The following is a 25,313-nucleotide window of genomic DNA, read 5'->3' as shown; positions in this document are numbered from 1 at the left end:
CCTGATAGCAGGGCTCAATCCCAGGACCCTGGGATCATGACCCGAGCCGAAGGCAGACGCTTAACGACTGAGCCACACAGGAGCCCCTCTTTTTCCTTTTTTAAAGAGAGGGGGAGGATGGGAGTCAGAGGGAGAGGGAGAATCTTAAGCAGGTTCCATGCCCACTACGGATCTCATAAACTTGAGATCACGACCTGAGTGGAAATCAAGGGTCAGACATTTAACCAACAGAGTCACAGTAGGCACTCCTAGAATTTTCAGTAATAAAACTCAGATGTCAGAAATTTAGTGGATTTAGAGATTGTGTGAAATCTTCAAGCAACTAATAAACAAACTCTATAAATAATTTCCAGATAATTCTAGTTAATGTTTCATTCTAGTTAATTCTAGTTCTAATTCAGTTCTAGTTAATGTTTCATTATGGCTACATTTTCTATTTTAATTCTCATTCATCTAGTATCACTGCCTCACGTCTCTTACTTTAGCACAGGGCTGATAAACTTTTATAGGACAAACTGCAAATATTTTAGCCTTCCTGAGCACAACTATGTAACTCTGCCTTTGCGGCTCAAAAGCAGTTGGACAATATGTAATAAAATAGCTATGGCTAAGTCTTTAATCCCCATCACCTCTTTCCCCCATTTCCACCCCCTTCCCCTCTGGCAACAACAGTACTTTCTCTATAGTTAAGAGTCTGTTTGTTGGTTTGTCTCTTTTCTCCTTTGCTTGTTTTGTTTCTTAAATTCCATATATGAGTGAAATCACATGGTATTTGTTTTTCTGACTTATTTCTCTTAGCATTATTCTCGCTAGATCCCTTCCTGTTGGTGCAAATAGCATCGTTTCATTCTTTTTTATGGATGAGTAATAGCCCATTGTGTATATACACCTCGTCTTCCTTACCCATTCACCTATCAGTGGACACATGGGTTGCCTCCCTATCTTGCCTATTGTAAATAATGTTGATAAAAATAAACAGAGGGGTGCACGTATCTTTTCCAGTCAGAGTTTTTGTATTCTCTGGGTAAATACCCAGTAGTGGAGTTACTGGACCATACGGTAATTCTATTTTTAATTTTTGAGGAGTCTCCATACTGTTTTCGAGTGGCTGCACCAGTCTGCATTCCCACCAACGGAGCATGAGGATTCCTTTTTTTCCACATCCTCACCAACCTTGTTGTTTCCTGTGCTGTTGGTTTTAACCATTCTGACAGGTGTGAGGCGATATCTCATTGTGGTTTTGATTTGTATTTCCCTGATGTTGAGTGATGTTTTCATGTGTCTGTGGCCATCTGTATGTCTTCTTCAGAGAAATGTTTGTTCATGTCTTCTACCCGCACCCTTTTTTAAAGTTCTATGTTTAGAATGCAACTTGAACTCATGACCCTGAGATCAAGAGTCGCATGTTCTATGAACTGAGCCAGGCAGGTGCCCTCTAACCAATTTTTTTTGGATTATTTAGTTTTTTGGGTGTTGAGTTATATAAGTTCTTTACATTTTTTATTTATTTACTTTTTAAAAAGATTTTATTTATTTATTTGACAGAGAAACAGAGATCACAAGTAAGCAAAGAGGCAGGCACAGAGAAAGAAGGGGAAGCAGGCTCCCCACTGAGCGGAGAGCCCAATGTGGGGCTCGATCCCAGGACCCTGAGATCACGACCTGAGCCGAAGGCAGAGGCTTAACCCACTGAGCCGCTCGGGTGCCCCTCTTTATATATTTTAGATACTATTTATCAGATATGTCATTAGCAAATATCTTCTCCCATTCAGTAGGTTATGTTTTAGTTTTGTTATAATCGTTTTGTGTTCCTTTTTTATTTTTTAAAATAATCTCTACCCCCAATGTGAGGCTCAAACTCATGACCCAGAGGACAAGAACTGCATGTTCTACCAATTGAGGCAGCCAGGCACCCCTGTTCTTATTTTTGTGTATTTAAAGACACCTTATTTAATATACCTTGTTGATGCACTCGAACTCATGCCTGAATAAAGCTGCTCTAACCCTAGGTATTTTGTCTGAGGGGCACACATCACAGGCTCCTGGCATCTCAGAACAGTAGCTAGCACTAGCGTGTGGCACGCAATATGCCTGGGGGCCATTTAAAGAAGTGAAATCACCACCAAAAAGCACAAAAAGTGCAAAAAATGTGGCACGAAGTAGATTACAAAAAGAGTACTTGTTTACAGAAGGGGAGCTGAAACCAGAAAACAAGTGTGCTGTGTGACACAAATTCAGCTGGGAAGGTCTGTGTTGGTGACTCAATTTTTTTGCTGCTCTCTGTGTCTACAAATGACCACAAAAGCACTATAAGCATTGATTTAGGGATTACAAATAAGTTTTAGCAAGTAGGATAATTCATACGTATAGACCTGGCAAATAATGAGGACCAACTGTATTTCACCAAGGCCACATTTCCGAAAGTATATATTAATAGGCAAAGGAAATGATAGGGAATTTTCTTCCTGTTTGCTTCAGTAAGGTATTGAGTTATTTCCCATGTGGTTTCCCCAACTTACTCTTCCTAACTGTTCTAACTAAATATTAATTACTCCTCCTAAAATGGCAAACTATGCTTGTCTTACTAATCAATCAGTAATTACTAAAATAAAGTAAGTTTAATTACCGCTTCACTTTGCAAGTTCTTGACAGGTTGAAGGCTACACATGTCATGGAATCATTACTCTAAGTGCATTAAATTCTGCAAAGACGTCCTTAAAGTTAGAGACCTAGCCAAAGGAACCTCCTTTATGTACAGAAACATCTCAGTTTACCAACACTGGCTTTCAGAAACTTGTTTCCAATTCTCTGGTCCATTCCAATAGCTGTTGCCACTTCTTCTACATCAGCCCCTGTAGCTTCACAGAGAGCACTAATGGAGTTAATGCTGCTGATCCTCTGGGCAAGAAAAGCATTTGCTGCCTTTGGGGGAAAAAAAGAAAGGAAAAGTACGATGAGTTAAAATAGCAATTTTCTGTGTCAGGATTATATTTCATCGAGTTGATATAATTACCGAGGGAGATAGAGAAGTTACTCATGGGCTCAATTTGAGGAGGCTATGGATGTGTTGGTAAAGGAAAATTTGTTTTTGTTTTCTTTAAGATTATTTATTTATTTGTCAGAGAGAGAAAGAGCGAGCACAAGCAGGGAGATGTAGGATCTCCACGGAGCAGGGAGCTGGACACAGGACTTGATCCCAGGACTCTGAGATCATGAGCTGAGCTGAAGGCAGACGCTTAACCGACCAAACCATCCAGGCATCCCAAGGAAAATGTTTTAAATTAGAGAAGAAAGAGGATTAAGATTGGGATTAAAAATAGAAAGAGTGATTTTAAAAACTATTTTCTTTTTAAAGATTTATTTGAGAGAGAGAGAAAGAGAGAGGGAGCAAGCCAGCACAGGGGTGGGGAAGGTAGAGAGAGCAGGAGAGAGAGAATCTCAGGCCGACTCCTTACTGGGCACAGAGCCTGACTCGGGGCTGGATCCCATGACCTGAGCTGAAATCAAGAATCAGACATTCAACCGACTGAGGCATCCAGGAGTCCCATTAAAAACTACTATTTTTGGGGTGCCTGGGTGGCTCAGTGGGTTAAGCCTCTGCCTTCAGCCCAGGTCATGATCTCAGGGTCCTGGGATCGAGCCCCGCATCGGGCTCTCTGCTCAGCAGGGAGCCTGCTTACCCTCTGTCTCTGCCTGCCTCTCTGCCTACTTGTGATCTCTCTATCAAATAAATAAATAAAATATTAAAAAAAAAAACAAAACTACTATTTTTAGTGCACTCTCCACAGGTCATGGTCTCAGGGTCCTGCGACGGAGCCCCGCATCGGGATCTCTGCTCAGCATGGAGACTGCTTCCCCCTCTCTCTCTGCCTGCCTCTCTGCCTACTTGTGATCTCTCTCTGTGTCAAATAAATAAATAAAATCTTAAAAAAATTTAGAATTTGCCAGAACATTTTATACTGTGATATTTGATTTCCCTTGTGAAAATTATTTCACAATGGACAAGAAAGTACCTGTGTGGCTTATTAGGCTTAAGAGAAATTAGTCCTTAGCTTTGTATTTCATGGAGGGTTGAACGCTGTGTACCAACCAGTTTGGAAAGTTCCGAAGACCAAGTATTAGTGGTGAGGATCTTTTCTCTGGGAACCCAGTGCTCATACACAGCACACAGTGCCTGCACGGCCCTCTGGCCCTCGGGGGTTTCATCCCCTCCAATCAGCACTCTGTCCGGGTTCTTCAGGTCTTTGATGGCCGTTCCTTCCGCCAAGAACTCAGGGTTGGACAGCACCTAGAATCCCAACACAAAGCCAAGTTTCAAACTTAGAATTAACCAGGAGCAACTGACTATAAGGCGTCAATATTTATATAAGAATCAGGTTCCAGGGCTGCCTTTGTTTATACCTGTAAATTCAAGTTGGGTTTTGTGTTTGCATCAAATATTCGACGAATACTTTCTGCTGCCCGCACTGGAACTGTGCTTTTCTCCGTCACAATTTTGTACCCGTTTGAGTTTTGCACAATGCGTCTGGCACAAGCCTCGATATACTTCAGATCTGCTGCGCGACCTTTCCCCATTCCATAGGTTTTTGTTGGAGTATTCACCTGATGAAAGCATATGGGATTATGAATGAAAATATCCATGAGAGATTCAGTGATTTCAAGATGAACCTCGAGCCATCAGTTAACTAGTTAAGCGGGAAGCTATCATCATTAGCTTTCATTTAACCCCCTATTAGTTTCATGGAAATGATACATTTTAATAATATAATCATCAGACAGATGCCTGAAGCATCTGGGGAACTCGTTCAACAAATTTTTGTTGAGAAGCTCCTGGATAATGACAGATACCCAGGCAGGCAGTTTCCAAGCTAAGCCCTGGAGATACAAAGATGAATGAGACTGTTCCTGTCCTCGAGGAGTTCACAGGCTGAAATGAAATGTAAGTTTCCTTTCTTCTTTATTATATGTAATACATTATCCAGGTCTTTAAAACCTTTTCTATCCTCCTTTCTAATAGACCTATATCAATAGTTTTCAAAAGCATTTGCAGTATCATTCACAAATGCTTTCTTAGCTTATTAAAGCGAGACATTATCTAGCATCTTTAGGACTCACAATACTACGTAGACAACTATTAAACAGAAAGAAAAAGAAATCATGAGTCCAGAGTCTAGGCATTTCCTTTTGGCTTAGCTGTACCACGTAAACTTGGAGAAGTGTAGCTGCCTTTGTTTCAACTACCTCATTGGAAAATGAGGATAGCATGCTCCCTAAAATCTAACATGTGGGTTTTATGATGCTTTGGTAAAAATCAAAGCACTCCAGAAAGCCCAAAATTCTACAGAGGAAGAGAGAGACAGAGAGAGTGGTTGTGCGTGCGTGTGTGTGTGTGTGTGTGTGTGTGTGTGTTTAAGCAGGCTCCATGCCCAACATGGGGCTTGAACTCAGGACCCTAAGACTGAGTCTTATGCTCTACCACTGAATCAGCCAGGTGTCCCTTACACAAGAAGAGTTTTGAACCAGTAATTAGTGGTACCAGTTCTCGTCTCTTGACAAGCTTATAACCTAACAGGGGACTAAAAAAAGGAAGCAAGCCAAAATAAATAAAAACTCAAAGACTGTGTTGAGGTGTGAAAATCCAGAGAACAAAAGTTGTTTATTTGCATGGAACAACTTAGGAAAAGCCTTAGACATGGAAGTCAGCGTTCACCAGAGCACAAAAGGGCCAAGACCGCTAACAGGATAAGGAGGAACATGCTAAAAATGATAGAGGATCAGACAGTTTCCTCTCATACAGGTGCTCTGAAGAGAACAACTGCACACTGATTCATATACAACTATTCCTACCTGGAATAGGCCTAAAATTAGCCTGGCGTAGGAGGAAAGGGAGAGAAGTAGTAAATGAAGCAAGATCAGCCATGGTAACTGCTGACAGTGGAGAATGGGTAAATAGGATTCATTGTATTATTGTCTCCATCTCTTGTATGAATTTTCCATAATGAAAAGCAGACCACAAATAAATCCTAAAAAGCTGATCCGGAGAATAACGAGAAGTAGATGTGAGTTACACAGTAATAAATTACCATAATAGGTATGCAAAGTAATAGCTTGGAAAGATCCAGGGCAGCTCAGGCTAGATCCGCAGAGAGGCAAGTATAAAATTAGCTGTCTGGCCAGACCACCCTAAAGTGGACTCTACTACCTTAGAATAGATCCTTTTAAATATATATATATATATTTTTTTCTTTCTTTTTTTTTTTTTTTTTTAAACAGGAAATTCCCCTACTCCCATTCCAGACTCTGGTTATCCAGAAGTTGGACTAAGATAACTTCGTGATTTTCTCCAAGTACCCAGCTACCCCAAAATCTTTTCTCATTTTCTATGCCTTGCTTCTTAACCTTCTCCAAGCTTAAGTAGAGGATGGGTAGGCGAGTCACAGAAGCTGTACCAATTTCTCTGAAGTAATTAAGAATGCCAAAAGAGAGACTGAATTCATAATGGTTTCACCACCGGCTTCATTACCACTTTCTTCTGGATTTAACTTATCTTTATGGTACTGCTTTTGTCTCATCAGTCAGAAACAAACTCTAATTCAACAACATATAATCATTAACAACATGCATAATAAATTCAACAACATTTACCCTCTAGGGACCCTATGATATTTCTTTCCATTAGTCCATGGGACTCAGTCAAAGCCCACGCCACTGAATTCCCCTTTATTCTTTAAGGCCCTAAAGGTCTTGAGTCATAGAACACCCTAGCTCAACCATATATTAGTGATCACTATACTATTACACAGAATATTTGAGCAAATGGTTACGAGGACAGCAAGAAGTTACCTTGGTTTGAATATTAGATTATCAGAGTTTACTCCCAAGCACCAGCTCTATTTTTTCATTACAAAGGTCCATCAAAGTTAGCCATATTACCAAAGATGCCTGTGGACTAGCCTATAACCCAACACAAGCCAAAGTGCAAAGAGGTCATATAAACTGACTTTTCCTGGCACAGCTGGCTGGCTCAGCAGAGCAGGAGACTCCTGATCACAGGGCTGCAAGTTCGAGCCGCATGTTAGGGATAGAGATCACTTAAAAATGAAATCTTTTTTAAAAAATTTAAAAAACAAGAAATCACATGACTTCTAGAACATAATTCATCTAGATAGGAGATGCCTATAAATTTGCACACATGCTTTAGCTAATTCTCTTTACCTCACCTCCACCAAGCAGTGGTTGAAACAAGAAATGATGAAATACGTATACTGTTACCACATGAGCTCACACCAGCGCTTCTTAATTCTAGATCCCAGACTAGACCTGTTTCCAAATTTATTTGTTCAATGATCCGTGATATATTTGACCAGGTGATTATGGGGTACGATGAAGTGTTGGACAAAGTGACAACCAAAATTCAACAGCACAACTCTATGCTAAGTAATGATGTGGCTTGATACCAACAGATGACTACCCAAATACAATGAAATGTCCATATAGATGAGAATGCGTTAAAACTCATAGCCAAAGAAAATACTTACAGAAATAAATACAAGATCAGCTTCTTTAATGGCATCATCAATATTGGTAGAAAAAAACAGATTTTTTCCTCGACAGGATTCTACCACTTCTTTTAGTCCTGGCTAAAAAGAAAAAAGAGTTGTGTATACAGTTTAGCAGTTTTTTGTTTTTTTTTTTAAGATTTTATTTATTTACTTGACAGAGAGAAATCACAAGAGAGGCAGGCAGAGAGAGAGGAAGGGAAGCAGGCTCTCCGCTGAACAGAGAGTCCGATGTGGGACTCGATCCCAGGACCCAGAGATCATGACCTGAGCTGAAGGCAGCGGCTTAATCCTCTGAGCCACCCAGGCGCCCCCAGTTTACCAGTCTTATGAGATAACCTAATAGTACAGAATTACCTTTGTTAAAGGAGAAAGTTATACTGCAATTTAAAGGTCTAGACTTGCTCTCAAATAACACCTTTGTAGAAAAATCTAAAATCATATACCAAAGGCCAAAAGTGTACATTATGTAACAATACTAAATAGAGCAAAATTGACTCAGCCACAATAAAAGCACTAGGTCGTTTTACTGTGTCATTGTTTACCATGTGCCTGATTGTTTCATAAGAGTTAACAATCAACTGAGTATCAAGGCAATTATCAGAAGAATTCAAGGTCTTCTGTGATTTCAAGCAAACGTTTGATTTTTGCATCATAATCACGAATGCAGGGTTTTACTCCCAAGAATTCAAGTCAGACAACCCATTGTCAAACAGTCAACATCTACTCTATGCATATCTAAATATATATTTTTTCTAAGTCCTAATGTAAGAAACACTTTAACTGAAAATTTTATTACTTTTCCCATACAGTGTAACAGGAAATATAGTTAAGAATACTGAGCTGTGGGGCACCTGGGTGGCTCAGTGGGTTAAGGCTCTACCTTCAGCTCAGGTCATGATCTCAGGGTCCTGGGATCAAGCCCCACAGGGGGCTCCCTGCTCAGCGGGAAACCTGCTTCTCTCTCCCTCTGCCTGCTGCTCCCCCTACTTGTGCTCTCTCTATATATATATCAGATAAATAAATGAAATCTTTAAAAAAAGAGAGAGAGAGAGAGAGAAACAGGATACTGTGCTGTACAAAACCACCTAACAAGTATTCTTGCAAAAAAAAAAAAAAAAAAAAAAGGAAGGAGGGGTGCCTGGGTGGCTCAGTGGGTTAAAGCCTCTGCCTTCTGCTCAGGTCATGATCCCAGGGTCCTCAGATTGAGCCCTGAGTCAGGCTCTCTGCTCAGTGAAGAGTCTGCTTCTTCCTTTGCCCCACATGGGGCTCAATCTTATAACCCTGAGATCATGACCTGAGAGGAAATCAAGAGTTAGACGCTTAGCCAACTGAGCCACCCAGGCACCCCAGGTGACATGCTTACATTTTTAAAATAATTATTATCTTTTTTTAAAGATAGTATTTATGGGGCGCCTGGGTGGCTCAGTGGGTTAAGCCGCTGCCTTCGGCTCAGGTCATGATCTCAGGGTCCTGTGATCGAGTCCCGCATCGGGCTCTCTGCTCAGCAGGGAGCCTGCTTCCCTCTCTCTCTCTGTCTCTGCCTGCCTCTCTATCTACTTTAAAAAAAAGAAAAAAAAAAAAAGATAGTATTTATTTGTGAGAGAGAGAGAAGGAGAAAGAGAGGGGGAGAGAGAGAACATGGGGGGAGGGGCAGAGGGAGAGGGAGAAACAGGCTCCCTGCTGAGCAGGGAGTACAGCCATCATAAAAACGATTTCCTTGGTTCTAGAAAATGAGGGTAAAAGGTTATAGAGTAGCGATTTTGCAGAGAAGACTGAATTTAGTCCTATATATAATTCCCTAATATTTAAATAAAAGTGACCTAAAATCAGAGCAATGCAAGATTTATACTAACTAAGCCTTAATGACACCTCAAAACAAACAGCTATATTATTCTGTTAAAATCAATGGGATATTTGTAGATCTCCAAAACTGATGCAAAAGTAGTTAATAATATAGGTCCTACCTCTTATTAAATTCATTATATAATTATCACAATTAGTATTGAGAATTTATAGGGTAATTTTATGGAAGAACTCAAAACCTTTTCGCAGGGTAATATTATCTTTCATTTTATTCAGAAAGAGTAAAGCAAATTATCCATTTTGCTTTTTAACAAGTAGCTATTAAATTGTTTCAAGTTAACAAGAAAACCAGTGACTATTCAGAAATATGGTAATACAAATTAAAATGTTTTAATTGTTAAATATTAACACTTTCTGGGAAGCCTGGGTGGCTCAGCGGGTTAAGCATCTCCCTTCAGCTCAGGTCACAATCCCAGGGTCCTGGGATCAAGTCCCATATAGGGCTCCCTGCTGCAAGCCTGCTTCTCCCTCTGCCTGCTTGCACCCCTTGCTTACTCTCTCTCTCTCTGATGAATAAATAAAATCTTTAAAGGTAAATAAATATTAACACTTTCTACTATAGTATTTTCTGAGTAAACACTTGAGTATCTTGTTACCATATTTTTTTTTTTAAAGATTTTATTTATTTATTTGACAGAGAGAAATCACAAGTAGACAGAGAGGCAGGCAGAGAGAGAGAGAGGGAAGCAGGCTCCCTGCTGAGCAGAGAGCCCGATGCGGGGCTCGATCCCAGGACCCTGAGATCATGACCTGAGCCGAAGGCAGCGGCTTAACCCACTGAGCCACCCAGGCGCCCTTGTTACCATATTTTATGTGATGGTCATTACTATTTCCTTTTCTGGCAGTAAAAATGACTATTTTTTTATTCATATAGTTTTGGCCCCTGAAATATAAACATATTGGATTAGAAAGAACCACAATAAACACAAGCTCATGGACCCTAAGTATATTTAGCTGGGTTTCCATTGTGACCTGATAATCCTTTTACTTTGTCCTCTCTATTCTGGGATTATTGCTCTGAACCTCCACTATTTGCAAGTCCTTGACCCAACATTACCCCTTTTATCTTCCTCAAAATACCTTACCTCCTACTAACAGACAATTGAAATTGCCAATATGTCAGTCACCCTTCTTTCATGTCCCCACCAACAAAACTGTCTATATCGGGGCGCCTGGGTGGCTCAGTGGGTTAAAGCCTCTGCCTTTGGCTCAGGTCATGGTCCCAGGATCTTGGGATTGAGCTCCGCATCAGGCTCTCTGCTCAGCAGGGAGTTTGCTTCCCACCCCCCCACCCACCTGCCTGTCTACTTGTGATCTCTGTCTGGCAAATAAATAAATAAAATATTAAAAACAAACAAACAAAAAAAACCCTGTCTATATCTTTTTCCATTCTTGTTTACTTTCCTCCAGTCCCCAAAGAAGAGGCTTTCAAGGCCAATCCTTCTACTTGTGCTTTCGGTTCCATCCTTTTGCTATCTTTCCGGACTTCATTACATCAATTAGCCTCTTCTTACACTTTGACCTTTCCTTCTCCATGTAATTGGTGATCTTAGTTTTGAACATGCTCAATCATTTATCACGGAAAAAACGTATAAATAAATAAAATCACGCCTTTATCGTGTAACCCTCTCTGGTGCCACACCTTTTTCTACAGTCTCTCACTTCCTTGATCTCTGATCATCTGCAATCGTTCTTACAACAATTACAGTGACCCCCATAATACCAAATGTAATGAATATGTCTCGGTCCTGATGTCTTCCGTATCTCGCATAATGGACAGCTCACTCATTCATTCATTCAGCTAATATTTACTGAGTACTTATGTGCTGGTCACAGAGTTACTCATAAGCAAGACATACAGAATTGACCTTTGAACAACACAGATTTGAATTGCACAGGTCTACTCATACAAGAATTTTTTTCAATAAATATAGTCCAGTACTATAAGTACATTTTCTCTTATGACCTTCTTAATAACACTTTCTTTTCTCTAGCTTACTTTATTGGAAGAACATAGCATATAACATAGGGTGAGCTCCCCTAACCCCTACATTGTTCAAGGATCAACTGACATCCTTCTGGGGTTTGTACTATTAAAAGTCTTTCTGGTTCTCGGTTGACCTTCAATGAACTACTCTTCATTGCTTCTCTATGGCATTTCCTCCTCCACTTATCATCAAACATTAGAGATTTTCTTGGTTCTGTCCTTGACTCTGCTCTGCAGACTCTTCTTGGGAGACCTCAATTACTCTGATTTCAACTACTGCCTGTATAATCCTAACTTTACATCTCCAGTCCTGAATCGTTTATTTACACTTTTGGTATATATATCCAACTGCCTCCTGAACATCTCTATTTGGATCACCCAGAGCCTTTATAACTAAGTAAGACCAAACAGAATTTGAGATTTCATCTCCTACTACCCTCCACAACATCCTGCATTCTTGATTTCAATTTATGGCACAATCATGTACCCACCATCCAAACGGGAAACCTGAATATCATTCTAAATTCCCTACTCTCCTTTATCCTTATACAATCAACAAGCAAGTCCTATCATTTTTCCTTCTAAATATTTTTCCAGGGGCACTTCGGTGGCTCAACTGGTTAAGTGTCTGCTTTCAGCTCCGGTCATGTTCCCAGAGTCCTGGGATCCAGCCCCACATTGGGCTCCTTGCTCAGTGAGGAGCCTGTTTCTCCCTCTGCCTGCCGCTCCCCCCTGCTCGTGCACTCTCTCTCTCTCTCTGTCAAATAAATAAATAAAAATTTTTAAGTTTTTTTACTTTTTTTTTTAAGATTTTATTTGTTTATTTGACAGAGAGAGACACAGCAAGAGAGGGAACACAAGCAGATGGGTTAGGAGAGGGAGAAGCAGACTTCCTGCTGAGCAGTGAGCCTGATGTGGGACTTGATCCCAGGACCCTGGGATCATGACCAGAGCCGAAGGCAGACACTTTTTTTTTTTTTTTTAAGATTTTATTTATTTATTTGACAGACAGAGATCACAAGTAGGCAGAGAGAGAGAGGAGGAAGCAGGCTCCCTGCTGAGCAGAGAGCCCAATACAGGGCTCGATCCCAGGACCCTGAGATCATGACCTGAGCTGAAGGCAGACACTTAACAACTGAGCCACCCAGGTGCCCCAATAAAATCTTTGTCAAATAAAAAAAAAAAAAAAATCTTTAAAAGGTAAAATAAACACAACCTTATAGAAATCATCTTTATTTTCTGATTTATAAATTCCTCAAGCAGGCATTAGAAGGCTAAAGTCATTTACATGCTAAGAGGAAAATCATTCTACTTGCTAAGATGATTCTTTCTATAATTTTAAAGTGCCATGTTTTTAACCTCTAAAGCTAGTGGGTTTTGGAAAAAGATTTCATTTTTTTTGTAGGCTACACTAAATACTGCAAAACTAAAATAGCTGTTTATGGTATATCTAACTTTCTGGAATAGACATGTGAAAAATGAGATAGGGGAGCCTGGCTGGCTCAGTTGGAAGAGCATGCCACTGTTAATTTGGAGGTTGTGAGTTCAAGTCCCACTTGGGGGTTTTTTTTTACTAAAAAAAAAAAGAGAGAGAGTGAGAGAGAGGGAGAAGGAGAGGCGAAGAGAGAGAGAGAGAGAAGACTTTAAAAGCTAAATAGTGATAACCATTAAATAAAACCAATACAATTATGAGATTTCATTCAGGGTTTTGAAAACTCAGACATTGAGTCTAATGAGCACAGTGCTAGCTAGACTTTCAAATCTTTTATATTCTTTATAAAGAGATTTAAAGAAGAAAAAACTTATGAAATAAAAGTATGAAAAATTATACTTCTATTTCTTTGTTTATAAAAGATAGATTATTGAGAACAAACAAGTATGATATGGAAAAGAAATTATTTTAGATCTTACCTCTTTCAGTATAACTATATATCCCAACTGGACTCAATGTCAATGTGGAAAAACTATTTTAAATTAAAATTAAAATTAAATTTAAATTTAGGAAGAAGAGTTTCAGATTTCAATTAATTAAGTAGTAATATCAACAATAAGAATCTGGCCAGGGAACATGTCCAGCCAACTGATTTTTTTGTTTTCTCTAAGAAAAATGTCTAATTCCAATACATTATAGTTTGTACTTTTTAAAGATTTATTTATTTTATTTTAAGATTTATTTATTTTAGGGAGAGAGAGAGAGAGTGCAAGAGCTCATGTGAGTCGGGGGAAGGGGTAGAGGGAGAGACTGTTCAAGCAGACTTTCCCCACTCTGGGCTCAGTGTCATGACTGACCTCAAGCTCACGACCTGGGCCAAAACCAAGAGTCCGACACTCAACCCACTAAGCCATTCAGGTGCCCTTACTTTGCATTTTTTCCAATTCAGGATACCTTTGTTTTTAAGTTAATTTTTATTGAGATAAAACAAAAATACATAAAATGGTACCTATATTAATACAGAAAAGTGTGTATTTCAATTTTCAAAAGTGAACACACTTGTACAACCACTATCTATAATGAGAATTAGATCATTAACCATAAATCAGAACCTGCAGTTTGCCCTTTCCGAGTCACTACCACAGCTCAAATTAACACCATGCTGAATTCTATCACCAGAGATCAATGTGCTTACATTTGAACTTTATACAAACAGAATTATACAATATGTACCACTTTATGTCTGACAGCACATTATTTCAGGGAGAATTTCACCATATTCTTGCGTGTGGAAGTAGTTCCATTGATTTTCAATGTGGTATAGTATTTTGCTGCGGGATTATGCTATAATTTATGTACCCATTCCAATGCCAATTAACAGTTAGGTTGTTTCCCATTTAGACCTCCTACAAATAGTACTGTTACAGCTGTCTTCTGCTGCATGGATTTCTCCTGGATATACACCCTACAAGTGGAAGTGCTGGATCAGACTGCACAGGTTTTCAGCTTCAGTAAATACTGCTGAGCAGTTTTGAAAGTGACTATACCAGACTACATTCTGGCAACACTGTGTAAAATTCCAATTGCTCTAAGTCCTTGTCAACACTTCGTATTGTCAGTAGTAATAATTTTATCCATTCCGATGCATGCCCTTGTTTCTGAAGACTAGAGCAAACGGCTGGCAGAATTAATTACTGAATGATTGTGTATAAATATGGCTTACAGCACTTCAGATGACTTGCAGCCCTCGTACAAAACACTTTTATGAAGTTATCTCTCCAAAATGTTTTAAAATTCTCCAAAACCAAATCTAGTGGTAATGTTTGAACAGGAAAAGAAATGCTATGGCACTAGAGTAATTTAAAGAACTATTATGGGGTTGGGGGGGGTGTGCCTGGGCGGCTCACTCAGTGAAGTAATGGACTCTAGGTTTGGGCTAGGTCACAGGATCAGGCCTGTGTTAGACTCCACACTCAGTGCAGAGTCTGCCTGTCCCTCTGCCTCCCTCACTGCCCCTTCCACTACTCTGTCTCTCTCTCTTATTCTCTCTCTAATAAATAAATAGATAGACAAAAATCTTTAAAGTACTTTTATGGGTGGTTCAACTGGTAGAAAAAGAAAGGGTAAAGCACAAACAGAAGCCATCACATACACAGAATTTTTTTTTTTTTTATTCCAAATTTGATTCAGCTAGGAGTGTCTCCAAGATGTTGGGTAGCTACTAGTCTGTGGATGCTTTTTCATGGATTTCTATATTTCATATGCCTATAAAATGGTTGAGACTTTCCTTCCAAAGGACTAATACATTTAAAGACTATGATTAAGCAACCAACTCTTGATTTTGACTCAGATCATGATCTGAGGGTGGTGAGATGGAGCCCGGAGTTAGGTTCCCTGCTCAGTGGGAAGTCAGCTTGAGTTTTTCTCCCTCTCCCTCTGTCCCTCCCCTTCCTCACACTCTCTCTCTAAAATAAATAAATAAATCGTGGAAAGAAAGGAAAGGAAGGAAGGAAGACAGACACACAGACAGACTATGGTTGGTAACAGTCTTACAAATAACAAAACTTTCTAAAGGAAAAAAAAAGAATATATTAATGTTGGAAAAAAATGCCACCATCAAATTCTCAAATGCTTCTCTGCAGGGCTTCAAAGGTATAATATCATTAACTCATTTTACAGTGAAAAATTTTTTTAAATGGCATCCACGTAGCTTAATAAAATAGTTGGAAGCATATTTTCCTAACTATAAAATATCTAAATTCACAGTAATCTTGAAATTCTAATTAAATAAATTTGTGATACTAAGTATTACATATAAAAGACATCATTTATCCATTCACAGTTTACCTGAATTAAGTACATTTACCCCCAAAATAATGGATTTACATGAATTAATATTATAAACATCCACAGTTTTATTTTCTTTGTACAGAACACCTTTCTAAAATTTTACTATTATAATATGGTAACCATATTAACAAAATTAGAAAATAGATAAGAGAAAAAATTACCCATATTCTCACTGCACTAATATAACCATTGTTAATATCCTAATACATTTTTTCCCAGTCATTTTCCCTGGGCATACTTGACATAATTACAATCGTCATGTCTGTAACACTGTGCATCTAGATTTGTCATTTAATTCCTTTTCACTTGCAGTCATAGATTTTTACCTTAATAGAAATTTGTTTAACAAAACCAGTAAGAAAACAAAGAATGTAAGAACAAAGAGTTGTTTACAATGGGTTACCTCATAAATAGGGAGTGTAGAAGAGTTCCATGCATTGATTCTTGATTCATTGACGTCAACAACTGTTACCCTGATTTCAGGGCACATATGAGCAATGACACTACACGTAGGTCCTCCAACATAGCCCGCACCAATGCAACAGATCTTCTTAATTTCAAACATGATTAAACTAGAAGGGAAGCAGTAAGACTGTTCCACTATTGAAAACAGAAAATTTAAAGAAATCACATTGAACATTTATCAAACTCTATAAAAACTGTCAAGGTGACAGATAATCTGGAAAGATTTCCTGCACTCATACTCATTAAGAATTATTAAAAGAGTGATAATATACAGCATTCCAATTGGAATGTCCATTCTCAGCTGCACTAGCATAAAACATGGGGTGGGGGGGGGGGGGAAGTAACTGATATTGCTGAAAAAAATGCCACGAAGATTATAATGATCTAATATTTAAAAATTCAAGTGCAAGATAAAACTTTACTTAGGTCTCTAAGGCCACCAGGGTAACTTCAACTGCTGAGGAAAAATTCAAGGTTGAACACACCAGTGCAATTCTTGTTGAAATAAATGCTGGTGTACAAAGGTCAGCCTTATGGCAGGTTTAGATTAACGTGACAGATAATGAGAAACATGACAGATAATAAGATTAGTCTGAAAGTTTAGAAGTGGCCTCTGTGATTATATTCCATATACAACTTGTTTTCAGCAGTTTATTTTTAGGTACTTGACAATGATCTTAAACTCCATTTCACCTTTAATTGGAATCTATGAGTTGGTTAAAGGAAAGTAATTTCTATAGTTAGCAGAGCAATTACACAGATTTTGATGGGTTTTCAAAAGCCATTTAGGTGAACAGATTCACACTAATCCAAATGACAAGGTACTGATATATATATATGAGAATGTCAGTTTAACCAGTCAGAATGGATAAAATTAGCAAGTCAGGAAACAACAGATGTTAGAGAGGACGCAGAGAAAGGGGAACCCTCCTACACTGTTGGTGGGAATGCAAGCTGGCATAGCCACTCTGGAAAACAGTATGGAGGTTCCTCAAAAAGTTGAAAATAGAGCTACCCTATAACCCAGCAATTGCACTACTGGGTATTTACCCCAAAGATACAAATATAATGATCCAAAGGGGCACATGCACCCGAATGTTTATAGTCCACAATAGTCAAACTATGGAAAGAGCCTAGATGTCCATCAGCAGACGAATATATATATATATATATATGATGCAGCCATCAAAAAAAATGAAATCTTGCCATTTGCAAAGATGCGGATGGAACTAGAGGGTATTATGCTAAGCAAAATAAGTCAAACAGAGAAAGACAATTATCATATGATCTCACTGAGTTTGAGAAACAAGGCAGAGGGTCATTGGGAAAGAGAGAAAAAAAAAATGAAATAGGATGAAACCAGAGAGGGAGACAAACCATAAGAGACTTTTAATCTCAGGAAACATTCTGAGGGTTGCTGGAGCGAAGGGGGGTAGGAGCAATGGGGTGGCGGGGTAATGGACATTGGGGAGGGTGTGTGCTATAGTGAGTGCTGTGAATTGTATAAGACTGATAAACCACAGACCTGTATCCCTGAAACAAATAATACATTATCTACTCATATATTTTTAATATTCCTTTATTTGACAGAGAGACAGCAAGAGAGGGAACATAAGCAGGGGGAGTTAGAGAGGGGGAAGCAGGCTTCCCACCGAGCAGGGAGCCCAAAATAGGGCTCAATTCCAGGACCCTGGAATGATGACCTGAGCCAAAGGCAGATGCTTAATTACTGGGCTACCCAGGTGCCCAAATACACTATATGTTAACAAAAAAATAGAAAGAAAGAAAGTCAATTCATTATAGTAAGAAAAAGAACTGCCGAACTGATCAGATTCTTAGAATTTTAGTCCTTACCAACACGGACCTGGGACATCACCTCATCTAACCCATTCATGGATTCCAGAGAGAAGGAAAATGTTAATCAGAGAGTTTAAGAACTGGTTAGTATACTCCCACATGGGTCAGAGAAGGTACTAGGGAAGGCTAATCTTATTGTAATGCCTGGGAAGTACAACCCTATTGTGAGAAAAGATACACAAGCCACATAATTAAGATAATCCAGTTCCCTTAAGTCTGAATCTGTATTAATCAATGTTCTAATCACTGGTTTTCTGGGTAGACTTCCCAACATAAGAGAATGAACCAAACAACCCACACAAGTATCCTGGTCTGTGTTAGGAAACAAGTAAGTCAGCTTACAAATCAACCTTCAGTGGTCATGCTTAGCAGATATCAATTCAAAGTCTAATCTCTAATGACCTTTAAAAAACTTAAAAGAACATAAAGTTTGATAAAACAGTATATATGAGCAAAATTGGAATCTATTGATTCTACAGAACAAAGCCATATTCTCAGTGATATACAAAGAAATTTTAAAATGTATTTTTTGGGAGCGCCTGGGTGGCTCAGTGGGTTAAGCCTCTGCCTTCGGCTCAGGTCATGATCCCAGGGTCCTGGGATCGAGCCCCGCGTTGGGCTCTCTGCTCTGCAGGGACCCTGCTTCCTCCTCTCTCTCTCTGCCTGCCTCTCTGCCTACTTGTGATCTCTGTCTGTCAAATAAATAGATAAAATCTTCAAAAAAAAATAAAAATAAATAAATAAAATGTATATTTTGTGTGGCACCTGGGTGGCTCAGTCAGTTAAGTATCTGCCTTCATATCAGGTCATGATCTCAGAATCCTGGGATCAAGCCCCTCATCGGGCTCCCTGCTCAGTGTGGAGCCTGCTTCTCCCTCTCCCTCTGCTGCTCCCCTTGCTTGTGCTCTCTCTCTCTCTCAAATAAACAAATAAAATCTTTAAAAATAATAATAATAGGGACACCTGGGTGGCTCAGTGGGTTAAGCCTCTGCCTTTGGCTTGGGTCATGATCTCGGGGTCCTGGGATCGAGCCCCACACTGGGCTCTCTGCTCAGCGGAGAGCCTGCTTCCCGGCTCTCTCTCTCTGCCTGCCTCTCTGCTACTTGTGATCTCTCTCTCTGTCAAATAAATAAACAAAATCTTTTAAAAAATAATAATTATACTAAAACAAAATGAAATGTATTTTTTGTTTTGGATAGATAGTAAATTCATATGGTCCAAAATTAAATCTGTATAACAAAGTATACAGTAAGAAGCCTCAAGTGTACCGCATCCTTATCTCTTGGCTACCCACTACTTTGCTTCCACAAGCAACCCTTTCATTAGTTACTTGTGTATCCTTCCAGTGTTTCGTATACAGTACAAATAAATACATGAATATATCTTAATAATCCCTTCTTTCTAAATTCAAGAGGTAGAACACTATAAAATACAATCAACACTTGGCTTTTTTTCCTTAATGTATTCTCAAGACTTATTTTCCCCTCTCTCTTGCTCTCTTTATTTTTTATTTTTATTTTTTCTGTTGCCGGTAAACTCTCTCCTTTTTAGAAACAGTTACACTGTATTCCATTGTGTGGATGTACATACCAGGAAATATTAAAACCATGCTAAATCTGGTAGATCCTTTTTAATTATTTGCTTTTTTTAAGTAGGCCCCATGCCTAGTGTGGGGCTCAAACTCATGACCCTGAGACCAAGAGACACAACACATGCTCTGCCAGCTGAGCCAGCCAGGGGCCCCTGGTAGAGATTCCCTCTTTAATAATCTAAATAAATGGATTAGAGTTCCCTATTATCACCTGTGAAGCCACACATACATGATATTCCTATTATAGTTTTAGGGTTCCAAAATTCACCCCAGCGAAAATATTGAGCCTAACAAAATTTATTTTGGCAATCATTCATCTTTGATTTCTCTGCCCTTTTACTCTTCAGTTCTGATGTACTACTCTCCAGGCTTCAAGTGCCCTATATACAAGGAGAAAGAGAAAACGCTAGGAGGAAAGGACTGCGTTGGGACTGCCAAGTGACTAAAGCTCAAGGGAATGTTCTGAAATGCTCCCACCTCTGGGCAGTCGAGCCTGGAGCAGGCTTGCCACAGACTTGTCTCCAGCATCTGCTGCCACTGTCCTCACCTCTCCAGTACAAAGGGCTTGGCATCGGGTTTCAGAAAAATTGCTTCAACCGCTTCAGGCCTAGTCCCTTGTTCTCTTTCATGAAAAATTAATATTCCCAATTTAAGGATCTACCAGTGGACATAGCAGAGAATCTGGCCAATAGATCTAGGTCCTGACACTCAAGAATGTAACAACTGACTCAGGAAAATTCAACTGAAAAACAACTATTAAGCCCCCTACTATGTTACAGCTACTAATGTTCTATGTACTGTGGATACAATAGTGAACATGACAGGTACAGTTCCTACTCTTCGGTTATAGTCTAGCGGGAGAACCCAAAACAAAATAATGGCAGCTCTGATACATTCCATATGAAAGAAATAAACAAGTAGGTAGAGAGGGAGAGAGGGAAAGAATTCCTACAGATAGGGTACTTAAAGAAGGACTCTCTGAGAAGGTGACTCTTAAGCAGACTTAAAAGATGAAAAGGAGGGGCGCCTGGATGGCTCAGTTGGTTAAACACCTGACTCTTGATTTTTGGATTTTGGCTCAGTTTATGAACTCGGGGTCATGATCTCAGGGTTGTGAGATGGAGCCCCTTGTCAGGCTCACTCAGTGCAGAGTCTGCTTGTGATTCTCTCTCTCCCCCATCTCTCAAATAAATAAATAAATAAAATCTTGTTTGTTTTTTTAAAGATTTTATTTATTTATCTGACAGAGAGAGAGATGACAAGTAGGCGGAGAGGCAGGCAGAGAGAGAGAGGAGAAAGCAGGCTCCCTGCTGAGCAGAGAGCCCAATGCGGGGCTTGATCCCAGGACCCGAGATCATGACCTGAGCCGAAGGCAGAGGTTTAACACACTGAGCAACCCAGGCACCCCAATAAATAAACAAAATCTTAAAAAAAAAAAAAGACGAAAGGAATTAGCCACACCCAAGTAACATATAAGGCAGTATAATCAATCAAATGATGAGTATTAAAGTCCAGAGGGAAAAAAAATAAGAAGGTATCTACATCAAGGGAAATGCGTAATATAAGCCTGGCCTAAAGAATAAATAGGATATATGGAGTACCTGGGTGGCTCACTGGATTAAGCCTCTGCCTTCGCTCGGGTCATGATCTCAGGGTCCTGGGATTGAGCCCCGAATCTGGCTCTCTGCTCAGCGGGGAGCCTGCTCCCCCCACCACCCCCGCCTGCCTCTCTGCCTACTTGTGATCTCGCTGTCAAATAAATGAATAAAATCTTTAAAAAAAACGAAATAAGTAGGATATAGAAAGGAAAAGTAGGTGGGGGAGAGCATTCCAGTTTGGGGGGGCGGGGGGAGGAATAAGTAAGGACTCATAAACAGAAATGAGTTCAAAGAAGTAAGGAGATCGGACTGGTTGGATAAGGATATGGGTATTTAGAAGCGGTAAAGGTAGTAACTGTCTTTTAGACTGGAAGTGAATCTAAGGGGTCTCAGATGCCCCTTTCAGGGGACCATGTGCATGATGGTTCAGGAGGCTATTATTTAATAATTTCAGGTAACATGGGCACCTGGGTGGCTCAGTAGGTTAAGCATCTGCCTTTTGCTCCCATCAGGTTCCCGGGGTCCTGGGATCGAGTGCCACATAGGGTTCAACGGGGAGCTTGCTTCTCCTCTGCCTGCCCTGGCCCCCTGCTAGTGCTCGCTCACTCTCACAAAAATAAATAAAAATCTTAAAAAAATAAAATAACTTAGGTAACATAATTGAAAGTAGCCACAACAATCAATAGCATTTGTGTGGCTAAAATCTAATAAACTCCACTAAAGGAGAAAAAAAAAAAAATCCCAGGAGGATCAGCCTCCTGGAAAGAAGTAGTTAAGAACAAAAATGCGTTTATTTCAGCACTGTCTAGAGTAGAGTGACACCGAATCTGGGACTCAGAAATGTTCTAGTTGGGGCAACTGGGTAGCTCAGGTGGTTAAGCATCTGCCTTCAGCTAGGTCATGATCTCTAGTTCCTGGGATCCAGCCCTGCGTCCAGCTCTCAGCTCAGCAAGGAGCCTGCTTCTCCTTCTCCCCCTCCCTCTGCCTCTCCCCCTTCTTGTGCTCTCTGTCTCTATCTCAAATGAATAAATAAATCTTAAAAAATAAAAAATTTAAAAAAAGAAGTGTTCTGGTTTCAGAGATACGGGGTAAGAATATGCTTTCCCAATTCTTAGATGGCATGTTCTCTGAAGATTCTTTGCTCTGATTCCACTCTCCCTTAGGAATTCAGATCCCCAGGAATCATAATATCGGAAAGGGATGACCCGGATTTGAGATATAAGTACCCCAGGGACTGCAATAAAATTTCCCTAATTGTAACCAAATGTAACCATTTGGTCTCTTACGAGTTCAATAATTTTAAGTTAACATCTAATGTCTCATGAACTCTGGACCCGTGGAGGGAAAAAAAAAATCTACCTTCCAGATCTGCAAGGATGAAGGTGAAGTTCTGAATGTGATGAATACAGAGAACTACCCCACGGTAACACCCTTCCGAAACAGCTAGTCAACCTCTCTAATTACAACCAGTATATCTGGAACACCTAGAAAGTAGAATTTCAAAGTATTTTTGGACCAGAGGGTCTTTCAGGGTTACCATTTAATCCCAGAGCCAAGAGGTTATAACATTCTTATATAAACACAAACTGAATGCCTACGTGATGCCAAAAAAAACCCAAATCTCATGGGTTCAAGGAGTTCATAGTTTAATAAGGTGCTCCCAGGCTAACAGCTCTCATCTGCTGCTGTTACCTCAACATTTAGAACAGTAGGTTCTCAATAAATATTAATTGAATGACTGACTCTCCATAAGGGCCTGTTTGAGATGAAGACTGTTATTTGAGTAGCTTTAGCTCAGATGGCTGATTATTGCATTTTTTTTGCTGAAATTGTCCAGAATATTATCAGCCTCTCTTTTTAATGTAGAACTCTGGCATGTCTTTCCAGAGATACTTCTTAACCACCTTGATTGCCAGGCTGTTCGCAGCTTGCCTTACATACAGCAGCTGGGGTAAATGACGGATGGACTTATACTAGAGAAGAACTCTATGTGTTTTGGGGGTGTCCCTGTGGTGTTATTTCACACGAAACATGGCTTGTAGGTGACAATGGGAAAATTACTGAGCAACTGTGCAAGTCCCAATAAACGTTCACTTGGAAGTTCCAATAAAATCTTCAATCCTTATTATGGAGTTTGATACAGTGTTAGTTACATATTTTGCCTGACACAGATGTCTTCTGATTCCGTATTCCATTTCTACTTTAAGTACCTTCTGATCCTCGATTGTGCTGTCAGGGAAATAGGAATGTTTGCTTACCAAGTGTGTCAGTTTGCAATGAGTTTTTACCTCTGTACTTGGGAGAAATCTCAACAAAGGCTGTTCCAAAACTACCCTTCATCTAAAATTTTTAAAATTCAGATCAATATTTCAAATTAGAAGATAGGGGTAACAAATATCGAAGGCCCTATTACAATCTAAGCTGAATATAATCCCTCCATCCCCACCCTCTTCAGTATACTCTGCGTAATTACCCAGTAGCTAAGGGAATGGACGTTATAGTTGGATATGTCAACTTCACACATCACCTCAGTCATTTCCAAAAATTAAATACTAACAGATGCAACAGATGCCTGACCATGGGAAAAATATTTACTCAGTGAGAAAGGCAGTGTTAATGCTGCATCTAAAGGGCATCATATAAAGCTGTGGAAATAAGAGGGAAGATGAAGTATGCTTATTAGATACAGACTTAATATTTGAGAAAGGAGTACAGCAATGGGAGAAGAAATGAGATCCTTTCAAACACAGTTGTCTACCACTTACCTTAACTAGATGCTGGGTACTAACAAGCACATCTCAGAGCAGACAGTAAGCTCTTTCATTTCCAGAACCCCCCTGAAGAAACAGACCAGACTACTGTTCTCCATTTCATAGGGGATTTGAAGAAACTCAAAGACTCACTGTGTTTTTGAGGGCAGTCAATGGACAGCTACTCCTCTGTATATCCATGAAAAGCTCCCTACCAGTGAATCCCTCTTTTTAATATAGCATAATTTTCAAGCCTCCTCAGTTATCTTCCTATATGTAAGAATCATGACTTTTCCCGTTTCAAGATTATTTATTTATTCATTCGAGAAAGCACATGCCCCAGGAGAGCAGAGGCAGAGGCCGAGGCAGAAACAGATTCCCCACTGAGCAGGGAGCACCGATGTGGGGCTCGATCCCCAGATCCTGAGATCATGACCTGAGCCAAGGCAGGCGCTTAACCGACTGAGCCACCCAGGCGCCCCAAGAAGTATGATTTTTCAAGGTCTCACACAGGCTTTCCCTGACATGAAATAAAGGAATTACATGGTGTGGCAGCCAACAATGGATTCCAGGACAGCCCGAACAGATGTCAAGATGGAATGTCTTAGGATTTCGCCCTCAGGGGCTTCCTGGCTTCATTTTTAAGGGCGGCAGGTGACAGGAGGGCAGCAGCAGCTCCCCAGGTGAGCCGACTAAACACACAAAAAAAGACCAGGACTCTAAGACCAAAATGGGGTCCCTAGCCAGAGGACCACTTCCTTCGGTGGACGTTCAGCTTCCTGGGAAATCTCATTTGTTTCAAGTCAGAAAGTGGGAAAAAGCAGAAAGAGAAGCGGTTGGAAGACTGGCGAATGTAGAATAAAAAGCCCAAGCTATCCCATTCTCAGGGCAGCGGACCAAAACGCGATTCCCGCCCAGAGTCCAAAGGGGAGAACCAGGGTCCTGAGGCTGGGAGCCCTGACCAAGCGCACAGCGCGACCGGGAGCAGCGCGCACTCCCCCCGCCCCGCTCCCTGCACATCCCGCCGGGACCCGGGACCTTCCAGACCGGGCGGCAGGGCCAGCCCGCGAAAGGCGCTTACCCGCTTGCAGGCACCGAGAGCAGCGGCCGCTCCTATCCCAACTGCTCGGACAGCTCCTCGCAACTGGCCGTGCTGCAGCAGCTCCTGCACTCTCGCCCTGCTCCGCCAGACCTCCCCTCACCGCGTACTCCCCTCTCTCAGGCAGTCAAGCACTGCAACCAGAGTCCCGGGCCCGAGCCCGTATTTAAAGGATTCTGCCCCAGAAGGCGGAGGCTTCATTCCCCCGCAGCCAGGCCCTCCAGGACTCTGGCCTCCAAGGCATCCCTGCTCCTCCTCC

General features: G+C 40.4%; 1 protein-coding gene across 3 annotated transcripts in view; it reads right to left on the bottom strand.

The window, feature by feature from the left end:
- Nucleotides 1–25,313, bottom strand: part of UGDH (UDP-glucose 6-dehydrogenase) — a 35,350-nt gene extending 10,037 nt beyond the window's left edge. Inside the window, exons 1-6 of one of the 3 annotated variants that reach the window (XM_045996902.1) lie at nucleotides 25,037–25,313; nucleotides 16,098–16,286; nucleotides 7,539–7,640; nucleotides 4,402–4,602; nucleotides 4,091–4,288; nucleotides 2,775–2,922 (exon numbers count right to left, since the gene is read on the bottom strand). In XM_045996902.1, coding sequence (XP_045852858.1) covers nucleotides 2,775–2,922; nucleotides 4,091–4,288; nucleotides 4,402–4,602; nucleotides 7,539–7,640; nucleotides 16,098–16,259 — 811 coding nt within the window. In that variant the 5' untranslated portion in view covers nucleotides 16,260–16,286; nucleotides 25,037–25,313. The remainder of the gene's footprint in view (nucleotides 1–2,774; nucleotides 2,923–4,090; nucleotides 4,289–4,401; nucleotides 4,603–7,538; nucleotides 7,641–16,097; nucleotides 16,287–25,036) is intronic. The other 2 variants (XM_045996900.1, XM_045996904.1) reach the window with 2 other exon arrangements.

Source organism: Meles meles, chromosome 2 (assembly GCF_922984935.1).
Source record: "Meles meles chromosome 2, mMelMel3.1 paternal haplotype, whole genome shotgun sequence".
Classification (NCBI taxonomy): domain Eukaryota; kingdom Metazoa; phylum Chordata; class Mammalia; order Carnivora; family Mustelidae; genus Meles; species Meles meles.
Note: the sequence above shows the minus strand (reverse complement) of the source record. Positions and strands in the feature narration are given on the sequence as shown.